The 27,113-nt window shown below is 54.7% G+C and overlaps 1 protein-coding gene across 50 annotated transcripts in view; it reads right to left on the bottom strand.

The window, feature by feature from the left end:
* The window catches only part of CELF4 (CUGBP Elav-like family member 4), a 343,629-nt gene that overhangs the window by 10,724 nt on the left and 305,792 nt on the right, over positions 1–27,113 (bottom strand). For 5 of the 50 annotated variants that reach the window (XM_023735399.1, XM_023735391.1, XM_023735395.1 and 2 more), the window contains exons 6-13: positions 17,784–17,909; positions 17,313–17,392; positions 16,766–16,909; positions 15,434–15,581; positions 13,473–13,622; positions 8,999–9,064; positions 7,434–7,517; positions 2,193–2,276 (exon numbers count right to left, since the gene is read on the bottom strand). In XM_023735399.1, coding sequence (XP_023591167.1) covers positions 2,193–2,276; positions 7,434–7,517; positions 8,999–9,064; positions 13,473–13,622; positions 15,434–15,581; positions 16,766–16,909; positions 17,313–17,392; positions 17,784–17,909 — 882 coding nt within the window. Of the gene's footprint in view, positions 1–2,132; positions 2,277–7,433; positions 7,518–8,998; positions 9,065–13,472; positions 13,623–15,433; positions 15,582–16,759; positions 16,910–17,312; positions 17,393–17,783; positions 17,913–27,113 lie in introns of all 50 variants that reach the window. The other 45 variants (XM_012556802.1, XM_023735393.1, XM_023735398.1 and 42 more) reach the window with 24 other exon arrangements.

Genomic DNA, 27,113 nt, shown 5'->3' with positions numbered 1-27,113 from the left:
AACCCTACAGGGCAGTTCTACTCTGTCGCATAGGGTTGCTATAGGGTCACTATGAGTGGGTAGTGGGTTTGGTTGGGTTTGGAATGGCAAGGGCAATGCTTGGGGCAGACTATAAGGAAATGCTTTTGATAAACTGGGCTGCAACTCCACCAGGAACAGCGCCAGCCCCCAAGGCTGAGGATGCGGGGAGGAGGCTACGGTTGGAACTTTAGCTCCCTCTCTGGGCTTTCAGCAGGCTTCTTCTGATTCACATAGCATTTGAGGCTTACTTAAAGACCATATGCAACTGATTTCCAGTTTGTTTTTACATACATAATTGTAATTTGTAAGGAGAGATATCCAACAGTGGAGAGGTATAACTCTGCTATTTGCTTTGTTTTTCCAAACCCAAAGACAAAGGGGCTACTGGGGTAACTCTGTGCCATTGAAGTACTACAAGTTTCCTGTGCCATCTGCCAGAGGGGAAAGGACAAGGGTAGAAGGATCTTGACTACTTTGGGGCTCATGCTCTGAACCCTCAAGCCCTTCATGTTTCTGGAGAGTTGGTTTCCAAACTGGAATCCCCTTAACATGTGTTTCCTGATACACTTTAATACCTTCTGTATAATCTGGCTCCCGGCTGACGCGGGCTCCTGCTCTCTCCGCACAGCCCCAGAATCTGAGGGTCATACTGGAGATAACTGAGCTCCTGAATGTTCGGCTGTTACCATGCACGGCTCTCTGGGAAACTAATGCACTGGGGCCAGGCTCTTCCAGCCTCAGTAATGCAGGAGTGGATCTGGTCTCAGAAGGGACGACTGAGGGAGGTGGAGGAGGAGGTGGGAGAGGCACCAGAGAGGAATGGAGGGGAAAAGTGTGGGGATGAGGCGGAATTCCAGGAGGAGGTCTGAAGCTTCCTGGTTAGGGTTGCCAGAGTTAGCAAATGAAAACACAGGACACCCAGTTAAATTCAAATATTAGATAAACAATGAATGCATTTTTGGTATAAATATATCCCAAATATTGCATGGGATATACTGCATGCAATATTTGGGACAAACTTATACAAAAAATGTATTCCTGGTTTATCTGAAATTCAAGTTTAACTGGGCATCCACTATTTTATCTGGCAGCCATACTCCTGGACCCTCCCAAGTCCTCCCTCTCCCATCTAATTCATCCTGCCACCAGGCGAATTTCATGGAAGCTGTTTATTACTCTCAATTCAAACCCCACCACCACCACCTTCCACAGCCTGCTGCACAAAATGAAACCTCCTTATCTGAATGGTCAACACCCTCCCCAGCTCAGACCCTCCATCACAACTAGTGTCTCCTGAACTCTCTCCCCTAGCCCCCTGCCTCCTGTGCTTCAACTCTTCTTACCCCATCCCCAAGCCTCAGTCCATTCTGTTCTCCCTGCCTGGAACTCCCTCCACCTCCCTGACGTCTGTTCACGTCCATCCACCTTTCTTATGACATCACTACTTGGTGCCTTGTGGATTTCATTACTGGTGCATATATGTGATTTTCAGCTAAGCTCAGACCTTGGCTTCCTGAGGGCAGGGACCAGTCTCCTTCCTGACTCCTCAACAATGCCCAGCTCTGGTGGCCTTGGGGTGAGTGGGAAGGAGGGTTCATTGGATGACAGAGGGGAGCAAAGAGCGGGGGAGACAGAGAATGGGGACATGGGCAGGAAAGAGAGGTGGACAGAGGAGGCTGGGGGCAAGCAGGGTGGGGGCTCGGTGGGCTGACTCTCCCACCCCAAGGATTACACTGAGCAGGGCTCAGGTCGGCCACTCTGATCACGGCTGGAAAGGGCTGCTGGGAGAATGGATACTGCTGGGGCTCTGCTAACTGCCCCCTCCCCAGCTTGCCCAAGGTGTCCCCCTTTCCCTTTGCATTGGGCCTTTGGGCTTGGACTGGGACCTGCATGATGAGGAGCAGGGCAGGGGTGGCAGGGAAAGCCAAGAAGCAAAGAACAGTAGAAGAGAGAAGAGGATGTGAGAGATGGGGGTAGAGGCTGGGCTAGGGGGAGCACCTGGGGAGGGGGGCGATGTGAAGGAGCAGGTTAAAAGCAGTTGGACACCAGTAAATTGGTGCGAGCACCGCCCTGTCCTAGGTGAAGCTAATTGATTTGTTATCTTTACCCACCAAAGCATTTACTTTGGTTAGTCGCCCGATCCACAAACACTTTCGAGGAGATGACATTACCGAAAGGGAGGAACATCTGCATCAGCTCAGCGTCCCCAAACTCCTGGGGCAGATGGTAGATGAACAGGTTACAGCCCTCGGGCCCTGCGGTGGGGGGAGGGGATGGGGCGGGGGAGGAGGGGATGGCAGGGTGGGGGAAGAGAGAGACAGAGGAGAGGTGAGCGAGTTAGGCAGCGGCAGCAGGGAGGGGTAGGAGCAAGGTTAGGAGGGGGGGTCTCATCCAAGATTTGAGGGTGGCCCAGGAAGAGTGGGGGTTCTGAGCCCCAGTTCTGAGCTCTGGTCTCTGCTCTGCCCTTGGGCAAGTCACTGAACCTCTCTGTTCCTCAGTTGCCTGTTCTGCAAAATGGGTCTGGTAATAGGGGGGTCTGGCAACTCTGGAGCTCCAGGGGCAGAGCTAACGCGAGGAGGTCGTGCCAAGGTGTGATCAGCCGTGTTCTTGGAGATGGTGCTGGGGAGAGGGACAGGCTGATCTGGGAAAGCCGAGCCTCCCTCCTGCCTGGCCCCTGCTCTGGCGGGGGAGGGCAGAGGGCAGAGAGCATCGCCCAGGCAGCCATGTCCTGGGCCCGGCAGGAGGTGAGGATCACTTCAGCGTCCCAAAGGCCCCAGCTTGGACTCTGGGGTCTGGAATCCCCAAGGGGTGGCACCTCGGCCACTCCTTCCAGTCTGCCCCCCACAGTCCCCATCCCCTGCCCCCTACCTCAACCCAGCCCTTGTCTTGAGGACCCAGATCGAAATTTATCATGCGGGCTAGGTGTGCAGGGATGACTTCATACTGAGGCTCAGGAATTAGCTAGGGTACCTGTGAGCCTCATTACATGAAAGGTTCACTCATTTCGTTACAACAGCCCTGCCACTTCAATTGCATGAACTTTGTGTCAGGGTATGCTAAGCACTTTATATGTACATTAAGTCACTTACTCCTTACAGCAACCCTGTGAGGTAAGTACTATTGTCATCCCCACTTCAGATGAGGAAACTGAGGCCCAGAGAGGTTAAGTCACCTGCCCAAAGTCACACAGCTGGTAGAGATGGAGCCAGAATACGAACCCAGGCCGTCTTTCTCCATAATCTTCCTGTGTTCTCTTCTATCTCTACCTATCCATCATAACTGTCAGCTCCCCTGAGCACTTAAGGTCTTTGGACTTCTGAAATTTCCAGATAGCTAAAGATTTATATTTTCTTTTTCAATCATCAGAATATTCCAGAAATCTTTCCAAGTCGCACTGCCTATTTCTTGCCATCTTAAATGGAGTATGCCACATATAATGTAACCCTTTAAAGCAACCTGTGGTCATCCCAGTGATAGCTTCCAGTCTGTGGCGGATGTGGGCATGAATGCACTGCACTGTTCAGAGTAGTGTAAGCGAGCCGAGCTTCTAAGCAGAGGCTGGTGGAAACCTAAGCATGGGCTTGAAAGTGAAGTCTGGAAGGTACCTACATGGGCTGCTATGTGGCTTTCATAGCCAGAACCAGCTGTCTTGGTTCTCCTGGACCAGTGAGGCTGCTGGGTAACCCAGTTCTGGAGAAAGCGCTCACTCTCTGTGCCTTCTCCTTTCCTAGCTGTCCCACACTTCTTCCTCCCTCCATCTGTCTCCACCCCTTGAGGCTCAGAGCCTACAGCGAAGACTCCTCTGACCACCAAAGCCTCCTTCTGTGCCGCTGACCTCCTCCCTTGATCTCACCCTGCGCCATCTGCCCACCCCTACAGATGTGCCGCCCCCTCCCTGAACAGCTGTCTCCCAGGCACTCTGCCAGCTGACAGTGCAAGTGTGCTCCCACACCCGCTTCTAGGAGTGCCCAGGGCTGCACCCCCATGCTCTGGTGACCCTCCTCTCCCCTCTATCCTTGCCATGTCCTCACTGGCTACATGCCCTGTCAACGTGCCCCTTGATGGTGTAAGCTAGATGGGAGTCCCCTCAGGGCAGGAACCAGCTTTGAGGCCCAAGTGAAGTTGCACCTTCTCCAGGAGGCCCACCAGATACTCTTCCCACCCCCTCCCTGAAAGCACCTCTGGCCTCTCCCTTCTGGTGCTCCCTGAGTCTGCCCTCCATATTCTGTGCCTTGGGGCTCTTTTTCCTTTATGTCTGGAAGGTTTTTCTCTCTACCCAGAATGGCGCTCGCTCCCCAGGGGCAGGGGCATTTGCCTTTTCCTGTCTCCCCCACCCCCACTCTTTAGGGCTCCCTGACTGCTCCATGCCAGGCTGACAGCTGCCTTGAACTCAGGGCCTCGCTCCAAGTTCAAGTTCTGCAAGCTGCTTTATGTGGATGCTGTCTGTTCTCCCTCCTCCAGCCCCTCATCCCTCACCAGTGAGCCTATACCTCATCTTCCTCCAGCTGCCCCCAGGCCCTTACTGCATTCCCTCATTCACAGATTCTAGAACACACAGATGGTGTAACTGGCAGGACTTTAGAGATCATCTGGTCCAGCTCAGCTTTCTGAGAAATTGTGAAACGGAGCTTCAGAGACAGAAAGTGACTAGTCCCAGACCACACTGCAGCCCTGGCAGAGCCAAGACTTGAGCCATCCCTGAGGTAACCTAAGGAACAGACAGCCTTGGAGGGGTTATGGCTAGGAAAGTCCTCCCCAGCAACCAGCGTAGCCTTGTATTTCACTGGCGTTACATGGGGTGGGGGATGACCATAATGCAGACACAGACTGTTGGCAGAGCTGGAGGAATCCAGCCTTCTTTCTCCTCTCTGCCTCCCACAACACTGCTACACGTGGCCTGAACTTGACTCGGGCTGGCTCCATCCCATCTTTCAGCCTGACTCCCTCCAACAGTTTCACCTCATGCTTTACAGCGGCCATGCCTTTGCTCTTGCTGTTCTCCCTACCTGGAATGCCTGTCTCCCCACCTCCATGTGCTGGAGACCTCCTTATCCTCCAAGTCCCACCAAAGCCTTCCCCAAAGACCCTAGTATGACAACCTGACCCTTGAATACAGTGTGGTTCTTAGGTGTCTGGGTTCATGTCCTACCCTCCCCTGGGGTGGCTCATTCCATCGAGGGAATGGGGACAACAGTGGGAGAGCTCCCCAAGGAGAGGCTGAGTGGGGGACACACGGTCTGGTCTAGGAAGGAGATGCAGGAGAGAAGGTGTGAAAAGGAATTCAGAGCCAGCTGCACGGGGGCAGTGCAGATGCAACGTAGCCAGCAGTAAGTAGGGGCTGTTGTCCATGTCGGTCAGGGCAGCATTGGCCTGCAGCTGTGTGTGTGTGTGTGTGTGTGTGTGTGTGTCTGTGTGTGTGTGTGTCTGTGTGTCTGTGTGTCTGTGTGTGTGTGTGTCTGTGTAGGGGGTTTAGAGACCCCGGAACCACAGGCCAGAGTGATGCAGGGAGCTGACTACAGGATGAGGGTGGGTCAGCTAGAAGCCAGTGGGGGACAATAGTAGTAGGGCATGTGGTCACAGCTCTCTGAGGCTCTGATCTGACTGATGTGGGCTGGAAGTCTTGGGCAGTGGAGGAGGGCAGGGCAGGGCAAGTCCAGGGCCACAGCCCAGTGAGGATCGCTCTGGTGAAGCAGGGTCAGTGGGCCCTACTGTTCACCCTTGTGGGTTCCTGTAGCTCAGCTCTGCTGGGCCTCGGATGATCTGGTGGTACAGGTCTCAGGAGCTGCTGAATGCATGCAAACTGGGGGGCTGTGCCTCATGTGCCACTCTGGAGGGGGTGACAGTTTGATGAAGGAAGGGCTGCACACACAGAGAGAAAGCCACAGAGGATTCCTGAATGGAATTTGGACAGCAGACTTGGGTCGTGTAATCCTCGCACCCCTCTAGGGAACCATCATCATTATCCTCATTTTACAGATGAGGGCTCTAAGGCTGAGAGGGATGGGGTGACTTGTCCAGGGTCACATGGGGAGGAGGTGGCAGAGCTGGAATCAGGCTCAGATGGGTTGGCTTCAAAGCCCAGGTTCTCAGCCCTCCAAGCTCTGTGAACTGCATGCAGCCTGTCTGGTCAAAGAGGTAGACCAGCATGCCCCCAAGGTCCTTTCCGGGACTAACCTACAGCCTATGGCTCCAGGACAGTCTGCTACAGGGGCTGTGAGCCTGGCATTTGGAGCCACTGTACCTCCCTAGCCATGTGGGCTGTAGGAAGAGATGCAGTGGTCTCGCTGCCAGGGAGACCCTTCTCATGGGGGTGGAGGGAGCAGGAACCTTGAGTGTTCCTGCCCTCTCGCACTGAGCTCTCTGTGGGCAGGTTTGCTGAACCCTGAGGGTGGCTTGCATATCCAGCCTCCTGCCGTCCTGCTCACGTGGGTCTCTAGGCTCTGGGGTGGGGGAACACTGAGTGTCAGGGTCTCTATGATGTCCCTGCCACCCTGAGACCCACTGGTCTGCCTGACCTGTCCACACCAGGGACTTTCCAGGAACCCCTTTTTCCAGTGGGGCCTGCCCTGGGGCAGTCCCATGCCCTTACCTCTACCTGCCCATGGAGTCCTGCCCTGGGAGCTCCAGCAGCCTCCTGGTCACCCAAAGGGGGCAGCTTCTCCTGTCAGGATGGACTAGCACTCCTACCCTCTGCCCCAGCCATGAGCATTCCTGCCTCTCCCCTTTCTCTCCACTGGCCAAGTCCTGCCCATATGGGGAAGGGGCATTCTTGGACCTCATCTCCCCCAGGGTCCCACCTCCTGACCACCTCAGTCTGTACACCATTCCCTTCTCAAAGCCCACAGCCATCAGAGCTGGTACCATGAAATCCACCACATTCTTGGAGACTGGTCTCTCTCCCAGCTATGCTGTCAGCTCTCTGGGCACAAAGTAGAGGGAGCTTCGAGTAAGACACCCAAGGATGGGCCACTCTTTTCCACAGGCACTCCCTTGGGCAGGGACAGGGCCTCCACTGGCAAACGCACACCTAACCTGCTAGGTTCTGTGAAGGACTGGTTGAAGGCATTGCTCAGGGAGGAACACACCCAACTGAGAGATCGGTATCTGTGCTCTGTGTCATGGTCAGTGGCAGATGGTGGAGGGGAGTGGGGAGGGGCCGTGTGTGACCGTGTGGCCCTGAGGGCCCTCCGTCCAGGCCCCGCCCTTGGGCTGGCCATTGCTCTGGTTAGTGGAGCCACTCACAAGAGCACCTCTGTGCTGGGCCAGAGAGCACGCCGCATCTCACAGCCCTCCTAGATACAATACACAACGTGGTCACCCTTCAACCGAAGTGCCCGAGCCTAAGGCCAGGTGAGCAGCCTCTTAGGGAGAAGGGGGTGGGGAGGGCCAGGAGCCCCAGCTTGCAGACTCACCTTCTCTTTGCTGCTGCGGGATCATTGGAGGTGGCTGAGGAAAGGCCTGGCTTATCTGACCATAGGCAGCAGGGTAGGCGGCTGCTGGAGGGCCAAAGATAAGAGGCAAGAGCGAGAGACGGTGACAGTGACGCGGAGAGAGAGACAGGGTGGAGGCAGGAAGAAAGAGAGAAGTTTCAGTGCTGGGCAGTGAAAGGAGATCAGACAAAAGTGCATTTCAGCACAGCCACTTCAGATAAAGCCAGCCTTTCAGTTTACTATACTAATAAAGGAGAAGCAACAGAGTGAAGACTAAGCGTGTGCATACATGTGTGAGTGCATGCACATGTGTGCACGCATGTGTATGCATGTGTGTGTATGTGTGGAGAAGTGAGGCAAGTTTAATCTGAAACAAGGGACAGTCCAACCACAGATGTATAATCCACAATGACAGATAATCAAAATCATCAAAGTGCTCTGGGCAAGATCACTCCAAGATGGTTGTCACCTGGCCCATGCTGACTTGGATTGTGCCTGGCATGGGAGATGGAAGCCACCCAGGGGGTGAGCTTGGCTTATGGGGGGCCTGCAGTGGGTGGTCCCAGGAGCAGAGGACTGAGTTGAACAAACCTGATGTCTGTATTCAACTGGGAAGGGTCAGAGGTGGGACATGAATGGCCAGCTCCCCCCCTAGCCTGACGTGGTTCCCAAAGGGGCAGGGCCTGAGGTCAGAGATAGGGGGGCTGGGAAGCTGAGAGCCAGCTTCCATCCCAAGACCCCATGTTGACAGGCAGCCCTCTGGCCCTCAGAGTGACACTGCTGGCCCTTCTAAGCACAGCGAGGAGGGACCTGACCTGGTCACACAGCAGGGCACTAGCTGGGTGGATATTATGGTGTGTTGCCCAGCCCAGCTGTGAGCTGGTTGAAAGCCTGTCTTGGGCTCACCGCAGTGGCTTGTCACCTTTCAGTCAGTGACCAAGGCCACCTGCTCACCCAGGACTGCTCTTCTCACCTCTTACTTTTTCTACCTCTGGCTGCTGTCCTCCACCTCTTCCTCATCCCTGTCATCCTTGCTCGTGCCCCACTCCTGCTGCCTGTGTATGGCTCAGGATGGGATGGCTTCCCTTCCAGGGTCTCTCCTTCCCTCAAACCTGGGGTCTACAATTCCTGGAGCAGTGACTGTGGGCCGCAATGGGCAGTGTCCCAGGTCCCCCCTCACCCCCAATGCTGCTGTGCCACTTGGTGCTCCTGGGCGAACCACAGGGCACCGTAGAGACGGGAAATATGGCTGCAAAGACAAGTGACTGCACAGCAAGACCATGCAGCTGAAGTCCTGACCCCCCACCACTGCGAGGGCACCCTGCCACGTTGGATAAACATGACTCAAAGGCGAGGGGCCCTGCAGAGAGGGTCTCTGCCAGTAAGTCCCTCCTTCCCACCACAGCTCCCCATCATTCCCTCCTTCCCTCTGCCCTCCCCTTGCAGTGCTGGGCCCAGGCCTGGGGGTGGGAGGAGGCACGGGTGCCACGGGCGTGGGGAGATGGACATGGCCGGGGAAGAGCCACGCGAGACTTGTGGATACTAACGACCTGCATACTGCTGCACTCCGGCGTAGGCCTGCTGCAGGGGGTCCGCGGCGGTGGGGCTCTGTGCTGCAAGGACACAGGGGGCAGAGGTCAGCGGGGCCCACCCAACCTGGCCCAACCCAGCCCCTCCCCCCACCACGTCCATGGGTGCATTGCCCTTCCCAGCCTTCACAGAGTCTGCCCTGGGCCAGGGTGTCTGACACAGGAACCCAGAGCATCTGGACCTGTCGGGAGCTGGACCCTGTTGGTGCCCCCTTCTCCAGCTGGGCCCCTCAGTAGGATGGAGTACTGTCCACCTGGCTGGGCCTAGGTGGTGGGGTGGTTCATGCAGAAGACTGTGAAGGGTGGGGAACAGATGCCAGAGGAGACTCAAGCATGAGGGACCATGCCATAGAGAAGGGCTGCAGGAAAGTGGGTGAGGAGGCCTGGAGGCTGTCAGCAGGGTGGGCTCATCCTCACTGACCTTGGCACTGCTTGCTGGCTGAATGAAAGAAGGGGCACAGGGAGACCTCACCCTGCTGTCCAGCCTCCTGGGTTCCCTCTACTGCTCAGACAAAGGGGCCTCTCTCATTCTTAGGGCATTTGCGCAGGCCTGGAGATTTTCCACTCCTAGGCATGGCTGACGCTTACAGCAGGAACTGGTCACACAAGTGACGTCTGCTCGCACTGCATAATACAGTCTGACCTTCCTCCTATTTTCTGATCTCGACTAGCATGTCTACTGCCCAGTGCAAGGGGCAGACCCTTGGGCTGACACTTTGGCAAGAAACCCAGGGAAGCAGAACTGGGGAAAAGGCTCAGTTCCCTTCTGTTGCCTTTGGTCTGCAGGTGCTGTGTGGGCAACAGCCTGGAGCCTGGACCAGCAGTGACCAAGCCAGGATGACTAAAGTGGCCTTGGTGGCTGAAGGAGGTGGTGGGGACAGCTGCTGACCCACAGGGGGGCACCAGTCCCAATAACCTTGGGGCAAACTGGATAACAAAGGGAGGTGGGAAGAAAACCACCTTGGCATATCTGCCTGGCCCTCCAGGCCAGCCAAGCTAATAGGGCTGTGCCAGGGTTTGGGGCCTTTAGACGAGGCAGAATTCCCAGACATCCCTTCTGAGCTCTTGTTCCTGGGTTTCTCAGTAAACTTCTATTAGAACAATAGCACCTGGGCCTCAGGGGAGCCAAGAGAAAAGAGATGTGTATCAACCCCCCAGACCAGTGGGGATGGCCAATTCTATATTCCTTAGGAACTGGGATGCAGCAGAGAGCTGGGCCCAGGAGGCCACTGCTCAGAAGTGGAGAGCTGAAAATGAGCCCCTTCCTGCTTGGGGCTGTCCCAGTCCAAAACCCTATCCCTGTATTTCCCCCATGGTGGAGCCAGGAGCTCCTAGAAATGGTGAGGTAGTGGTGGGGCTTGGCTGCGGGGTCTCCTCCTCCTCCTGCTCCCTCTCCCTGTCTCTTCCACACCCCCTAAGCTCTCTGAAAGCATGGCTATATCTGGGTTGTCTTCTTGATCTCCCCAGCTGCTCATCCACGCAGAGCTTTTATGCAAACTAGAAAAAGTTACCCTTTACTCTGGGCACACAGTCTGGGTGCCTCGTGCAGGACATAACCTGCAGAACTTAGATGGCAGCCCCACCCACCACAGTGCCAGGAACTTAGTCAGTGCTCACCAAACACTTGTGACCAAAGGAAGGAATGAATATTTTCTTGGTCTTTAACGTCTGTGAGAGCCACCCCTTCAGGGTGATACGTGGCAGTAGAGGTCATACTGTGTGCCTCAAACATGATCTCTGTGAGCACAAGGGGAGAACACAGAGGCTACCTGAGGCTAGGAAGTGAAGAGAAGCATTTCTGAGGCCCCTCTCTACTTCTCTGCTTAACGACCTCCATTAATAACTGCCGAAGAGTGAACACTTTGAAGGATCTCGCTCATTACAGCAGCTCCAAACTCCGCATTTAAAGATGGTAGATTAATTTTTTTAATGTACTACTTTTCTCCTTTCCTTCCTTCCATCCCTCCCTCCTGCTCTGGCAGGGAATTGTTTATGGGATGTGGCAGATTGTTACAAATGGGAGAAAGAAACATTTCCAAATTCTATGAGGGAAATAGCTCACAGATGCTGGTGGGGGTGGGGAAGGAACAGGTTTGTCAAGATCCAGGGATCCAGATGGGCTTGTGGGCAGGCAGGAGCGGGGAATGAAGCCGCCCAGATGTGCTGGGGACTCTATCTCCCAGCCCAGGAGCCTGAGAATGGTGGAGTTTCTCCCTGCTCCAGCTTGCTAAGCCCTCTCCTGCCGCCCCCCACCAGCCTGAAGTCTTCATCTTGAAACAACACTCCAGATCCTTCGGCCCAACCACCTCACTCTGTAGGCTTCTCTGGCCCCTCCTCTGTGGACTGAAGGCTGAATTGTGAACTAAGCACTGGGAGGGGATCAAGGACAACTCCAAGTTCAGAGTCAAGAAGTTCTCCTTCTCTGCTTCCCTCTAGTACAGTGGCCCTCCACACTGCTGCTGGTGAAGCTTTTAAATACGATGATGTCTGGGCTTCACTGTAGACACTGAAATTAGAATGTCTGAGCTTCTCTGGTTTTATTAAGCCCCACAGTGGGTTCCGACAGGCAGCCAGACTAGGGAACTCTAATGTGCCCCTCCTGCTGACCCAGCCCAGGCTGGCCTCCTCTGCCCCAAGCTGGTCAACTTCCTTACCACTGCCCACCCTGCTAGGCAGACCCCTTCCTGCCTCTGCACTTCCAGTATAATCCTCATTCCACAGGAGTGGGCTTCTCATTCAGCCTCACCTCTCCAATTTCTACCTATCCATTTAAGTTCAGTCTGAGGCTCCGCCTCGGGAAGCCTTTTTGGGCTTCTTCAGCCTACAGAGGATTCTCCCTTAGTTTGAATTTTTTAGCATTTCGAATCTGAGAACCTTCACTCTTGATCAGACTTCATTTTGCCTATTGTCTCACTATTGTTTAGATATATATCATGTTCCAGACTAGACTGTGGCCTCCCGGAGGGTAGGCCCTTGTCCTGCCCTCCTTCTGGGGTCCCTCTTGCATCCAGCACAGACTGGGCACTTACTAATACTTATTGAAACTCCGCAACCTTGTCCTTTGCTCTCCAGGAAGGAGGGCTGCACTCTTCACATCTCAATTACTCTATAAGGAGCCCTGGTGGTACAACAGTTAAATGCTCAGCTGCTAACCAAAAGGTTGGCGGTTCCAAGCCATCCAGCAGCTCCATGGGAGAAAGACCTGGCGATCTGCTGTCAAAAAGATTCTGCCTAGAAAACCCTGTAAAGCAACTCTTTACTCGAAAATGGACTCAATACCTAATAACAACAGTTGGCCCTATGGCGCTGCACCCAGTGTCCCTGCCCCAATGTCAGCCCATCCTCCAGGCCTGAGAGAGTAACTGCTTCAGTTCAACCATATACTCTCACTACCTGGGAAACGCTGAGTTTGAGAGGGACAAAGCCAATCAGGGAACAGGCCTCCTGGATCTTCCTGGTTGCCAAACTGTGCTGACTGCTCAGAGGAAGTGGGCAAACCCAAGAGCTGTTTGAGTAGCTCGCCTGCTGTCCAAGGTCCTGACCAAGGTTTTGTATTCACCAAGGGACTAGACTGGTATTACTAACCCGACTGCCAATCCATATACATCTACTTCCTTCCCAAAGTCTTTCCCAACTTAACCCTAAATCTTGTCATTCTTTTAGTTTCTGTTTCCTCACTTCTTATGGGACAAACTCATGCTCAAATAATTTACAGTTAATAGTCTCTTTATAAGGAGCCCTGGTGGTATAGTGGTTAAAGCACTTGGCTGCTAACTGAAGGGTTTGTGGTTCGAACCCACCAGCCGCTCTGTGGGAGAAAGATGTGGCAGTCTGCTTCCGTAAACATTACAGCCTCAGAAACCCTATGGGGCAGTTCTGCTCTGTCCTATAGGGTTGCTATGAGTCAGAATCAACAGCAATGGATATAGTCTCTATGTAGCACTCCCTGTGTGGCACAAATGGTTAAGCACTTGACTACTAGCAAAAAGGTTTGTGGTTTGAACCCACCCAGGCCCCTTGGAAGACAGGCCTGGTGATCTGCTTCCAGAAGGTCACATCCTTGAAAACCCTATAGAACGGCTCTACTCTGCACACGTGGGGTCACTATGAGTCAGAATTGACTTGACAGCAACTAACAACAACAAAAATAACAGTCTCTCTCTCTTTCTCTCTCTCTGTGGGAGCCCCAGAAATGGGGTTCTTCACCAATCAGACTGACACCTCCCCTAGGGTGAGATTTTAGCCTCTTCTTTCCCACCATGGGCTCCCTGAGGGAGTCGGGGAGGCTGGCTCACCCTGATCACATCTGGTGTTCCTCCAAGGAATAGAGAGTGGGCAGGAGCCACACCTTCCCTGTTTTAACAGCAAGGGCAGGGGCAGAATGGATGAGGAGTGCGCTGCATGGGGAAGGAAGGGCTGCCCATGTGCTTACCTGGGTAGGGGTGGATGCCATTGGCAAACACAGCTTCTGCAGCAGGCTGCCCATTGGCCTGTGGGGGGAGGCCGGTGAAGCCGTTCACCCCAATGGGGGACGGGATGCTAGGCACAGCTGGTGCAGTGATGCCCGGAGGGGTGCTGCCACCTGGTTTCAGGGGTGAGAAAGGGTGGAGGAATAGGGGAGGCAAGCAGGACAAAGGAGACAAAGGATACCCTGTGAAGCTCTGCCCTGCTGACCTCAAGCACTGGGGGATAGATTTGGACCTCACACACCAGCTCAATTTTATCTGTGAACATGCCTCTAGTTATCTCCCTGCTTGGAGTGACTTTACCCATCCCAACTGTATCCATCATTTAAGGCAGAGTCCAAGTGCCACCTACCCCATGAAGGCTTCCTTGACCACTGATTGTTCCTCAGTGCCTTTGACTTTGACCACACTGGGTTCTCCTTCAGTATTTTTTCCAGTCACTGGCTCTTGCTCACTCTAGCTCAGTCAGGGTGGGCTAGTCCTTGTTGCCACCAAGGGGTTTCTAAGTTGCTGGTTCACCTCTCATATCTAGATTACTAAGGAGCTAATCCACCTCCTCATGAAGGAGTTTTGCTGCTCAGGTGGAGGCAGTCTTAATTCTCTTAATTCTAGGGTTCCCTTATGCTGAGGGAGAGAAATCATTGGAGATTCCAGACTCAGCCCTATCTCATACACAAAGTAGATACCTTGGCCTCCTCCACTTGAGGCAATGGTGGTGATGCAGTGGTGGCAAGAGTAAAGTTGGGTTTGGATGACTATACCCCGTCCTCTCCTCATGCCAGGATGGAATGCTGATGGTACTGAGACCTCAGTCTGGAAAGGGCCTTCCTCTACATGTAGGAAGCAGGCTCTCTCTGTGGATGAGGATCTAGGGCTGGCCCACTGCCTGAGCTCATGAGTTCCCTGAGATTGGGCACGAGAGCTACGGGGGACTGCCCAAGTTGGGCCTAGCAGTGACACAGTCTTTTGTGGCTTTGGCTGGGAAGGGAACAAGGATCCCAGTGGCCAGATCCTGGGTGTAGGAAGGCTGCCGGTATGGCCTGGGCACAGAAAACCAAGGAAGCTTGGTGAATGAGGGCCTGGGGTGTTGGGCCAGCCCCTGGGACTAGAGTTTCTCAAGTTTGACACTATAGACATTTGGGACAGGATAATTCTTTGTTGCTGGAGACTGTTCTGTTCATTGTAGTATGTCTAGCAGTATCCTTGTCCTCTATCCAGTAGATTACAGTAGAATACCCTCCCTCAGTTGTGACAACTAAAAATGTCTTCAGACATTGCCAGATGTCCCTTGGGGGGCAGGGGAGGTTGCCCCTGGTTGAGAATCACTGGACTAAATAATAGCAAAGATCCAATCAGAAACATGCTTTGTGAGCTGGGCTGTTTTCAACCCTCCTGTCCTTTGATAACTCTTGTGGTTTTCCCTAGCTTGTTGTAAAGCTGTCTTAGACAAAGCCAGTGGGTCTATGCTGGGTTAAAAGTAAATGAAAAAAAAAGGCGAGGGGTGGGGGGTGCTTCTTCTGTGCTTGAGCCATGGACTGAACAAGGACACAGAATGGGCAGTGGTCTTCTCCATGCAGACCTCAAAGGAGGATGTTTTCATTTCAATTTCTTTCCAGATATTTACTGTTAATAAAGATTGAGATGAATAGTTCCCTCACATGGCTAAACAACTTAAGTGAAATTCTCAGCACCCTGAAATCATGTTGTGGGCTTCATGGAGCCCACTGTGTCCCTTCTCCCCTCTGCATCCCCAGGGATTAGAACATTTCTGAGATAAACTATCAGAGGGCCAGGCCTGCTGGGGCCCAGACACCATGTGCTCTTGCCACCGGACGGTCCCACTGGCAACCCAGATTGGCCCACCAAAAGGCCTAGTGTGGGCCCAGGTGCTCTCAGCCAGGCCCTGTGTCGGTACCTGTCAGCTCACCTGAGGTTGGGGTCATGGGTGCGGCCGCCAGGCCATTCATGTTGAGGGCTGCCATCTGCTGCATCTGGGCGGCGGCGAAGGCAGCCATGGGGTTCAGGTAGCCACCCTGTGCAACTGAGGCCATGAGGGCCGCTTGCTGCTGCATCAGCTGGGGCAGAGGGAGTGGAAAAAATATCACCTGCTTCCAGGAGAGCAGCCCTCCCCACCAGGGGGCTTAGCTTCTGGAGGCCAGCCTCCCAGGCCTTGAACCCCAGGGAGCCCAGACATGTCTCCCTGCCCCCACCCCCACAGAGCCCTGATGCCTCCCCTATCCCCTGCCCATCAGTCCTCAGTGGCTATTAGAGAACACCTCCTTGTAGATAACTGTATTCAAAAGCAATGGTCTTTGGGGTCTTGGGACTCTAGTGTTGGAGAAGAGGGGCAGCCCTGGTCAGCCCTGTATGAGGCCTGCCGTTCCTGGGGATGCCACACCCAAGGTGCTTCAGACATGCTGGATGAGCCTCTGTAGAATTAACTTGGCGTGGATTTCTGACCAAAACAGCCCTAACCTGGAGCTCTGCTGGGCAGAAGTGACAGGACACACATGGAATAGAAAGCCTGGCGCCCCTGGTGTCCTCACAAAGATGAGTGGAGGCTGGGGAGGTTGTTGAAATTGGCCAAGGCTGGACACTGCTGAAGAAGTGAGGTGAGCTTGCATTTTTAGCACCAGAGCCCAGGTCTAGCTCAGGACCATCCAGGTGGGCGTTATGGATGTAAGTCTGGAAGGCAGTTCAGGGGAGATGCTGGCAGAACGGGCTTCAATGTAAAGAAAGAAGATGGTGGGTCAGAGCCCTAAGGTGAGGCCTGGGGAACTGCGGGGACGGTGTGGGTGTGAAAGTTTTGGGACACCTCACAGGATTGCGGCCAGGAGTAACCAGAAGGCCTGAGGACACCCTTCGGTGAGTGGGGGAGGGGTGGTGACGACAGAACACCTGATCCCCCATCAGCCTTTCTAGGGTTCAGCACTGATTTGGCTCAGGGTGGGGGGTGCTCAGGGTAACCCACCTTCGCGCCGTTACCCAGAGCCTTTCCATCCAGTTTCCTTCCCTTCTTAAGAACCAGGACAGCAACCCACCTCCTCCAGGCAGCCACCGTGGACTGGTCTAGCCTTTGCAACCCCCTCCCACCTTCACTTCCTGGGCTCATTCCTGGCCCTCCAGTACTTTATGCACCCGGAGCAGCACTCCCTGGCAGCATCCCCTGGGTGCAGCTAGATCTCCCTATTCTTAGGCGCTCCCAGGGGTGTGGGCTGCAGCCCCTCCCACCTGACTGCCCCGTGGTGCCCACACTTACTGCCTGCGCGTAGGCGCCATAGGCCCCGAAAGGGATGGCCATGGGGTTGAACATGCCCATCTGGCCAGCCATCTGCTGCATTCGCCGCATAGTGCGCTCCTTGTCGGTGTCGGCAAACTTGACCACCAGACTGGACGAGGCTCCCTGTGGCCGGGATGGCACGTGAGGCCTAGCACCCCTGGTTGCCTCTGCCCCCAGCTGTCCGCGCCCCAGGCCAGGGCCCACCCGGCCCAATCCGCAGAGCGCTACGGGGTGGGGGGATGAAAGGGCATCGGTGCTCGCCCAGGAATGTGATGTCTTAACCCCACGATGGGCGTTTTCAATCTGGGTGACCTCAGTCCCGTTCTTTAACATCTCTGGGCCTCAATGTCCTTGTCTGAGAAATGGGGGTAAAGGTAGTGCCTTCCTGTCTCCTGGGAGGCTGTGAGCGCGGCAAGCGCTTGGCACTGCGTGGACTGTGCGAGGGCGAGCAAGGCCCAGCCGGTGCGGGGCATCTCGGTCCCGCTGCCACCCCCGCCCACACCCAGGGAGTGGGGGTCGCACTCACCGGCATGGTCTGGCTGCCGTGTAGAGCGTTGATGGCAGCTTGCGCCTCAGCGTGGGAGGAGTACTTCACAAAAGCGCACCCTGGGGGGACGGGAGAGGCTGAGCCACGGCCCCCGAGGGCCCAGAGGAAGGCCAGATGAGAGAGCGGGACGGAGAGGCGGGGACAGGAAGGGAGAGAGGGAGCATCCCAGATGAAAGCCGAATGGGAGAAACACAGAGATTGAGAGAGACACTGAGAAACAGAGACAGAGAGAGCAACACAGAGATAGAACTGGACGGGCCCGAGACTTAAAAGTACCCTTAAGTCTCCTCGTCCCCGACCAGGCTTTGGAGCGGGACCCCTCTCCGTCTAGAGCGGAGCAGCCCTTATTCCAGGCTTGTGGGTCAGGTGGGCTGTCGGCGGCCTCTCCCCGCCCCCTTCCGCGCCGCCCCGCCCCTTCCGCCCCCTCCGCCCCTCACCGCCTCCACGCACCCTTGCTGTTGCCGTCCGGCCCGCGCAGGATGGTGCACTCCTCGATGTTCCCGAAGGCCTCGAAGAGGCGGCGCACGTCGTCCTCGGACTGCTGTTTGTTGAGCATACCCACGAAGAGTTTTCTATCTTCTAGAACAAAATTAGGAGATGCTTACCCGGGCCAAGGGCCGGGCGCCGCGGGGGCGGACCCGGGGGAGGAGGGCTCGGCGCCGGGCAGCGGGGAGAGGGAGAGCTGGGCGGGGAGCAGGGGATAACGGGAGGAGGAAGGGCAACAGGGAGAGGGAGAAGCAGGGAGAGAAGGAGGGCAGAGCCAGACAGGGAGGGAGAGACGACGGGTTGGGTCGAGAGAGAGCCGGATTGCAGCGACGCGGCCTCTGGCCTCCTCCTGCCCCGAGAGCACGCTGAGCAGAGCCGCCGGTCTGGCCGCTAGCCTGCTGCGTAGAGGTGGGGGCCCGCGGGCGTGTACTCATCCAGGCAACGTGGCGTGCCTTTCTTCACTCCTCTGGAGCACACACTAGCCTCCTCAGCCACCTTCCTCCACAGGTCTCAAGATTAGCTCACCATCGGTGAATCTGCCACCCAGGGCCTTTGCGTATGCTGTCTGCACTTGCTGGAGTGCCCCCTCCCCAAACACACATTACAAAGCTGACTCCTCTTCCTCTAGATCTCAGCTTAAATATCACCTCATCAAGGCCCCTCCATCCTTCTCCCCCCATTCTCTGTCTCAGCACCCCACCATGGTGTCCTCCAAGGCCCCACTTTCCAAGGACGATTATTTACTGCTTTGCCTGTGTAGCTGGTCTCTGTCTAGCACCCACCCCCCATGTTTGGTTCCTGGGGAAAGGGACCAGGCCCCTCTGCTGAAGCAGCAGTGCCTGGCACATAGTAGGCTTACAATACAGAGCTGTGGAATGAATGAAGTGTGTATGAATGCATGCCCTGTGCTATGCCCAAGGGCACACCTGTCCCACATGTTTTTTCCTCCATGTGCATACGCCTTCCTTGATCTGGCCCCTCTTACTCATGCTGCAAAATTAAGCCAGGGCACTTTTGGGGAGCCTCTTTCTGAAGGCTGAGCTCCCTTAGCAGCCTGCACACACCCAGGCTCAGGCTCTGTGATGAGGACCATGTGGCTTGTTGATCCCACCCAGCTGTGTGCTCAAGTTGTCAGGGATCACACTGGGTTTTGTAGATCTGTGGCAGCTTGCTCTTTCCTAAATGACTGCGAAAAGTTCTCTTACTTCAATGTGACTTTCACTCCTCCTACCCATAGAAATGAGGTGATGTTCCTGCCCCTTAAATCTGGGTGGGGATTTTGACTGCTGTAACTAATAAAGAATGGCAGAAGTTATGCCAGACTTCCCCTGTTACCATCCAGTTGATGCCGACTCATAGTGACCCCACAGGACAGAGTAGAGCTGCCCTATGGGGCCAGACTTCTCAGGCTAGGTCATAATAGGGATCAGCTTCCACCTGGCTCTCTCTTTTGAGGATGCTTGCTCTGGGGAGGAGTCCCTGGGTGGTGCAAATGGCTGCTAACTAAGGCACCTTGGAAGAAAGGCCTGGCAATCTACTTCTAAAAAATCAGCCACTGAAAGCCCTATGGAGCACAGTTCTCCACCACTGTCAGGCTTCAGCAAAGCTCTGGAGCCCCACTGGCTCCTCTGCCGGCTTCCTGGGCTGTGGCAGGGCTTTGGGCACACCCTCGTCCCATTTCCAGGGCCTCAGACAAGGCCCACCTGGCTCTCCAAGTTCTCGGGTAGGGAGCAGGGACTGGGAAACCAAGAGAAAGGAAGACAGGGAGAGGTTGGGGTGAGGCTGACAAGGGATAGGAGGAAGTTGACTTAGGGGCAGAGAGGGAGAAGGAAAAGGGCGGAGACAGAGGAACAAGAATTAGAAATGAAAGACAAAGAGCAGAGAGATGGACAGAAGGAGAGGACAGAGACAGGAGAGTGCAGGGAGGGGAGCCCTTATATTTGACTCCCGGAAGCAGCAACATTTTACTTGAAGTGAAACGGGAGCTTTAAAAGTCTTGATGGAGTAATTTAAGCTCTTCTTTCCAGGCTGGGCCCAGTGCTTCCCCCGTCCCCCACCCTCCATTCCCTACCCCCAGGGACTTTTAAAGGCTCCGATTCAGTGGGATTTCCAGAAAGACAAACAAGTGGAAAAGTCCCCCCTTGCTAATCCCCGGCCCTCCTGCTTAAAAATTCCATTTCCTCCTTTGGAAAGAGAAAGGAAGGGTAGAGAAGGCACCTCCTCCGCCTGCGCCTGATTTAAATGCTGGGACCGCAGCTCAGCGCCTTCTCTTCTCCTGACATCTGAATATATTCCTTTATTATCATTATGACAGCTTTCTGATTGCATTAAAATTCATCCACACGTGCCTTTCTATCCAGCCACTTCCTTTTGCCAGTTTTTCCTTTTTTTTTTTTTCTCTTTCTGTCTCTCTAATTCCTTCTCCCTTTCCCCTGAAATCTTCTTTTACTGGGCAGTTCTCAGTTCTGGGCCTGAGCCCCTCCTTTTTTGGGGGCTTTCTAAATGTGTAGGGGGCCAGGCTCCCCCTCTTTCTGCCCATCCTGATTTCCCCGGGGACCTATAGCCAATCTTACCTTTCTGGAAGGCTGCAAGAAACCAAAGAAACTTGGATTGACCCCACCTAACTCAAATGTCTTCCCCCACCCCCCCGCCAGGATCCTCAGATGTGTCCAGTTTGCACTCCTTTCATTCTGTTCGGGTTTGGTTACTGTGTGAGCATGTTTAAGGCTTGTCTCCCAGACCTGCGGATGGGAGGACACTGAGTAGGGGAGCAGACCTCTTCCTTCCTGGCTAGGCCCACTGGCTCAAACTCAAGGTCCCCTGCCTCCCAGCACCTCATTTTTTTAGGTTTATAAAATGGGGATAAGTTAGGCCCTCTTCATGTGATGGAGTCCCTGGGTGGCGCAAACAGTTAATCACCCAGCTACTAACCGAAAAGGTTGGTGGTTCAAACCCACTCAGAGGTGCCTGAGAGAAAAGGCCTAGCAATCTGCTTCTTGACAACCCTATGGAGCAGTTCTGCTCTGCAATACTTAAGCATCACCATGAGTCAGAATCAACTCAGTGGCAACTGGTGTGGTGGTTGCTAAGATTCTAAGAGATGCTGCAGGGACAGTGTCAGGCCAGCAGTAATGACAATAACAATCATTATCATTACTTGGGTTTTTCCATCCAGGAGGAAGAGGAAATGGAGTGTCACTTCCCATTGGTTTGCCCTGCCCTGATTTGGTGAGGCGGCCCACCCCTGGTGTAAGGGGAGCATGTTAATGTAGTCATTCAACAACTGTTTGGTGAGCACCTTCTCTGTGCCAGACACCAACAACCAAAAGTGGAATCTGCTTGCTGGCGCTGACATCTACATAGGACACAGACCATCCACAGTAAACAAATCTCCCAACAAGACAAAGGCCAGCGTGGCTGCCACATGGTGGCCCCCAGAACTGGTGTACCCTCCCCGGAGGGAACCAGGCTTATAGACTGGCAGTGCTGGGCAGGACTGGCAGGCTTCCAGGAATAAGTGGGCTGGAGTTGTGATGTCCAGAAGAAGATGCAGGGGACTCCAGGCCCACTTCAGAATTTGAGCAAAGGCTGAGCAGGGGGAGGGACCCCTTTGATTGCACATTTACCTCCTCCCAAGTGGTTCCCCCTGGCACAAGGCTTGCAGGAAGGGGACCCTGGGGAAGTTTGACTTTGCTTTTCCAGGTGCCCCCGTTCCCCCTCCCCCAACACACATCTCCCATTCCTCTAGCCTCGGGAATCTCTTTCGTTTTCCTAGAACCCCAATCTAACTCTGAGCTTATGTGTCCTAACCTATAAAAAGCATGAGTGATACCCTGGGAAGCCAGAGGAGCTTATGAAAAGGCATGGAGGCTGGCTGCCAGAACCTCAAGCTTCCTTTGATCTCTCCCCTGGGGGAGATAAAAACTCCTGCGCTTCTTCACTTAGGGTGTCTGGGCAGTATGGGGCTCAGTCTGGAAAGATTTGCTTTTCAAAAGCAAGCCCAAAAAGCGAAGAAGCAATGCAAGGTGGAACCTCAATGGAACCTCGTGTATAGGGCAGACCCCTAAGGGGGATAGTTCAAGGCTGTGCCTTAGGGGCCCCACTAGCCATTGGGGAGCATCTTGCTGCCCGTGCAGGGCAAGTGGGCCCCTGAGGGCAGAGCAGGGCAGTGGCAGCAGAGCCAGTTGGCTTACCAAATGCCAGCACCCTGGCCCTAATGCTCAAATTCTGGTTTAATTTTCAAAATTTGATTCGTTCATTACCATCGGCATGAAACAATATTTCCTGCTTAAGGATAGACGGCTGCTCGGGCACTGTGGACAAGTGCTCAGATGGCTAATGCCTTTTATTGCCACCATGGACTTTTACGATTTCCTGCCCTCCAGCTGCTCAGGGAGGGGGCCCTGAGCTGGGAGAACACTGGGGCCAGCGGCTGGGTTGGAAATAAATGGCTTGGAGGTCTGTGGCTGGCAGGGTGGATAGAGCGCCTATTGGGATACCTCAGGGGCCTGGCTGGGTGGGAGGGGGATGCAGGGCCAAGCCGGCAGGAGACACTTTTGAAAGGGACCCTGGAGGTCAAGGGCAGCAGTTAGGGTGTGAGGAGAAAATGCCAGATGTTCACAGTGACCCAGGTGGAGTCTTCTCTCTACTCTGGAGCCTTTGGCCCTGTGGGTAGGCAGGATAGGGCAAGAGCCCAGAGACCTGGGAGCCCCAAGAGCTGCCCCTCAGCTGCCCACTCTGGACAGAGGCCAGGCAATCAGGCCAAGCTGGGGCCCTGGGGCCATCCCATGCAGGGCCCTTGGGGGGTCTTTGAGGCTGTTTGTTCTCTGTGGGGCCAGCCCTACCCCCATCCCAGGGTGCCTCCTGGAGTTGATCTTGATGCCTGAGGGCTCCCGGGCAGGGATTCTGAGGGTGGTGGAGCTGTCACTTCTCCCTAACTTCACCTCTGGATCAGGGAAGACCTTCTGTTAGAAGAGGACAGAGGCACCTCAGACTTAACAGGAGGGAGCTGGGGGGGGGTGGGTGAAATCCTCCAGAGAGTAAGCTGTTGTCGAATCCTGGTTCTACCATTTATTGGCTGTGCAACCTTGGGCAACTCATGTACCCTGTCTGGGCCTCGGTTTCTTTATCTGTAAAAGGGGCAGACTAATAGCACCCACCTCGTAGGACTGTTGTGAGGATTAAATGTGTTAAGGTCTGTGAGGTTTTTAGTACAGTGCCTGGCTCAGGGTAAATGCTCAATAAAGGCCAGCTATGACTGTTAAGGAGCCCTGGTGGCCCAACGGTTAAGCCCTCGGCTGCTAACCTCCCTTGGTGTTTCGAACCCACTCTGGCTCTGTGGGAGAAAGACCTAGTGATCTGCTTCTGTAAAGATTACAGCCTAGAAAACCCTACGGGGCAGTTCTACTTTGTCACATGGGGTGGTTATGAGTCAAAATTGACTCCACCGCACCTAACAACGTTATAACTGTTAAAACCTTTACTACCATTCCCCCATAAGGGTGGTCTGTGGGAAATTAATAGTGTGAGCTGGTGTGATGGGAATACCTCCCTCCGAGGGGTGTGGAGGTGACCCCCAGGACTTCACAGTGAACAAAATTATGCTGCCTGGCCAGACTGAGAAACATCCCAGAGGCTGCCCTGGATTGACCCAGAACAGGAGGCACTTCCCCCAAAGCTCTACTGAGCACCTTGCCGTTTCCTCAAATTCTCCTCCCCTCTTCCCCCACCACGCTGGTCCAGCATCCATGGCACCTAAGGGGCAAGCAGGGAGCAAACTGATTCGCTGAGCCTACATCTGTGCTAAGTCTGTGCAATGTTCCAGGTTGTCTGACCACCCCCACCCCAAGTCCATGGCCTCCTCTCCTCCTCTTTGCCAACCCGCAGGCTGGCAGCAAGCAGTCTTCAGAGTTGCCTTGCAAGTGGGGGGGCCTGGGCAAGGTCGGGGGTATGCACCCCCTCTCCGACAACTACCCAGAATCCGGGTGGGTAAGGGCCAGTTCCCAGTATCGCATTCATCCGAGTTCAGGCCTAGGTTTGGATCCCTCCAGCCGCTTCTCTCTGGAGCCAGGGCCTTCACCGGGGGCACAGGGTCACAGGCTGGGCCTGAGGAGGGTACTCAGTGATGAAGGAGGAAAATGACTGCCCCCCTCCCCGGACTGTATCAGAAGTGGAGAACCGCAGCTGGGTGGGGGCCTGCCTTCTGAGGATAAAAGCCTTCCTGCCTAGGAAGAAGGCTGAAAGAGACATCAAACCAGATCAAAGGCGGCAGGGGGCTGAGGAGGGGCTAGGGCCAGGATGGGGCTCCTGCTCTACCGGGATACAAATGAAGACCCTGAGCCTCTGGCCCCCCGGGGAGGCAGGGCCAGGCCTTGATGTGCCTGCTCGCTAGGGGACTGGTGCTGTTTGATGTTGGAGGTGGGAGGAAGCCTGAGAACCTGTAACTGGGGCGGGGCGGGGGAGGGGGGGAACACGTGGATTTCTTTAGCTGCTCTGCCTTCCAAATACTTCAGGATTGGGCCTCCCTCCTCCTTTCCCCCTTGTCCTGCCCTCGTCATGCCAGTTGCCCCACTGTATCCCGCCCTCTGCAGTCTGCTCTCCACACAGCAGCCAGAGAAGTCAGGTAACATCCAAGACAGAGCCTGTCTCCCTGTGCTCAAACCTGTCGTGGCCCCATCTCACTCCGAGAACAAGCCCAAGTCTTCTAGAGACCTGTAAGGGGCTGCACTGGCTCCCCACAACCCATTTCTCCTCTGACACCATCTCCTCCCGCTCTCCCTCAACCCCTCCACCCCTGCTGTTCCAAGAACACCCCTTGCATGATCCTGCCTCAGGGCATTTGCACTTGCCGTTCCTTCTCTCTGGAACACTTGTCCCAGAGATCTGCAGAGTCCACTCCCTCACCTCCTACAAGCCTTTCATCAAAGGTCACCCTCTCAGTAAAGTTCTCTGATTACACTAATTAGAATTCTAACCGCTCACACTCCTTGTTCCCTTCCCTATATATTTGTTTCCATAACCTGTGCCACCTTATTTTGTTCATTCATCTGTTCATTTTCTGCCTCCCTCCCATAGAAGGAGGGGTGGGTGTCTACTTCATTCATTGCTGAATGCCCAGTGCCTCAAAGTGCCTGGCATGTAGTGGATGCTCAGTAACTATTTGTTGACATGAATCAATGGATTCACTTGCCTAATGAGTATTGGGGGAGAAGCTGCTACAGGCGTGGCACTGTGGTGGGTGCAGGAAGTAGAAGACAAGTGTCCCCTGGAGGTGAGTGAGCTTGGAGTGATGAGCTCTGGGCCTGGGGGTGGGGAGGGCTAAAAGTCTTGAGCTGGGCCTTAAAGGATTCATGGGCAGGGTTCACCAGGTGGAAATGCTAGAGGCATCCCAGGTCAGGGAACAGCACGTGCAAAAGCAGAGAGGTGCGGAAGGGCCTGTGGCACGAGGGAGCAGTAGTGAGCTCACTTACACATGTAAGCACACATGTGCACACAGACCTTCCTTCTTCCTACTCCACCTACTGTGATCTAAATGCCTCCCTCAAGACCCAAGACCTGGACCCCCACCTCTGCCCATTGGAAGCTTGGCCTGGGCCGCAGATGCTGGGTCCAATCTCCTCACGTGTGCCCATCCTCGCTGCCTGTCAGGTCCTCCCTCAACTGGCCTAGCTCCCTAATTCACAGCACCTGCAGGTTCTTCTATGGTCCAGTTGGACTCCCAGGCCCACCCAGTCTCGATGTCACCCCAGTCCCTTCATGACTAGAGCCTACAGGACCCCTCTCCCACGTCACAGAGCCTCCTGTCGTCAGCCAGCACAACACAGACCAGTCGATGCTGACTCCCTCTCCAGGGCTCAGACTAACCACTCGGAGATGGTTATAGCCACAAAAATAATAAAAAGCATAATAGGTCTCTTTTATTGAGCAGTTATTATGATCCAGGAAACCCTGGTGGTATAGTGGTTAAGAGTTTGGCTGCTAACCAAAAGGTCGGCAGTTCGAATCCACCAGGTGCTCCTTGGAAACCCTATGGGGCAATTCTACTCTGTCCTATAGGTCGCTATGAGTCGGAATTGACTCGACGGCAAGGGATGTGGGTTGTGATCCAGGTGCTGAGATAAGCACTTTAGAGGTATAAAAGCCAAACCCAATGCCATCAAGTCAATTCCTATTCATTGTGACCCTATAGGACAGAATAGAACTGCTGCATAGGGTTTCCAACGAGCAGCTGGTGGATCCGAACTGCTCACCTTTTGGTTAGCAGCCAACCTCTTAACCACTGTGCCACCAGGGCTCCCTTACAGGTTTAGTGGGCACTTTATTATTCCCACTGTACAGATGAAGAAACTGAGGCACAGTGAAGTATCTTTCCCAAGAACATACACCCAGTCACTAGTGAAGTCAAGACTCACCCTAGGTGAGTGCTCTCGGGTCATAGCTCCTTCCTGGCGTTCTTAGTCATTCTCTTCTGTCCACCCCTCCATGTCTGCACAGACAACTAGGAAAATGCCAAATAACTGCCTTGCTTTGTGAGGGCCAGGGACCCAGTGGTTCAGAGCTGGGAAGGGTGAGCAGATGGGGCACCCAGAGTCTGCTGCTCAGCTCTGAGACAACAGTTCACCTCAATTCCTGCTTGCCCAGGCGCCCCCAGTTAGGCCTTGCAGCCCCTCTCCACTCTGCCCAAGGTCCTGGCTGTCCTGAAGTCCCTGGGTACCTTCCCCTTCCCTCAGGTGTTCCCCTCCCCTGGATCTAGGCCGGAAGGGTCCTCTCTCCTCACCAAGCAGGAACTCTGACCTGCTAGCAGAATCTCCTCGGACTGCAGTCTCTTCCGAGGCCCTGGTCTGGGCAAAGGTGTGGCTCACAACACATTTGGGGAAACAGAACTCACATCTGAGACCCGTCCCAACCCCCAGGGAACTCCTCCACCCTCGAGCTCTGGGAGGTGACAGGCAGGCAGGGGGCGCTGAGTTCATCAGATGTGGAGCCCTGAGCCCTGTGGGTTCAGGACAGGTGAGGGGTTGGGAGGCCATGGCCAGTACCCCTTTCTGCCTCCTCAGGCCCTCCTACCTGGCTCCCATGAGTCTGCGACACGGTAGTCAGACTTAGAAGTCACCTTTCTTTGGGGCAGCAGTGCAGCCTGTATCTCCAGGTAACTGATTATACATTTGATCTCCTACATTATCCTTACCAGGCGCACGGCACACTGCAAACCGCCACGGAGTTCTGTGGGGACTCACGGCAGCTGAACCCTGTTGTCTAAAGGGGTTTCTGCTGGCGTCTGGCGCACACGCGCCA

Source organism: Trichechus manatus, unplaced genomic scaffold (genome assembly GCF_000243295.1).
Source record: "Trichechus manatus latirostris isolate Lorelei unplaced genomic scaffold, TriManLat1.0 scaffold00078, whole genome shotgun sequence".
Lineage (NCBI taxonomy): Eukaryota > Metazoa > Chordata > Mammalia > Sirenia > Trichechidae > Trichechus > Trichechus manatus.
This window is presented reverse-complemented; position numbering and strand designations above follow the sequence as displayed.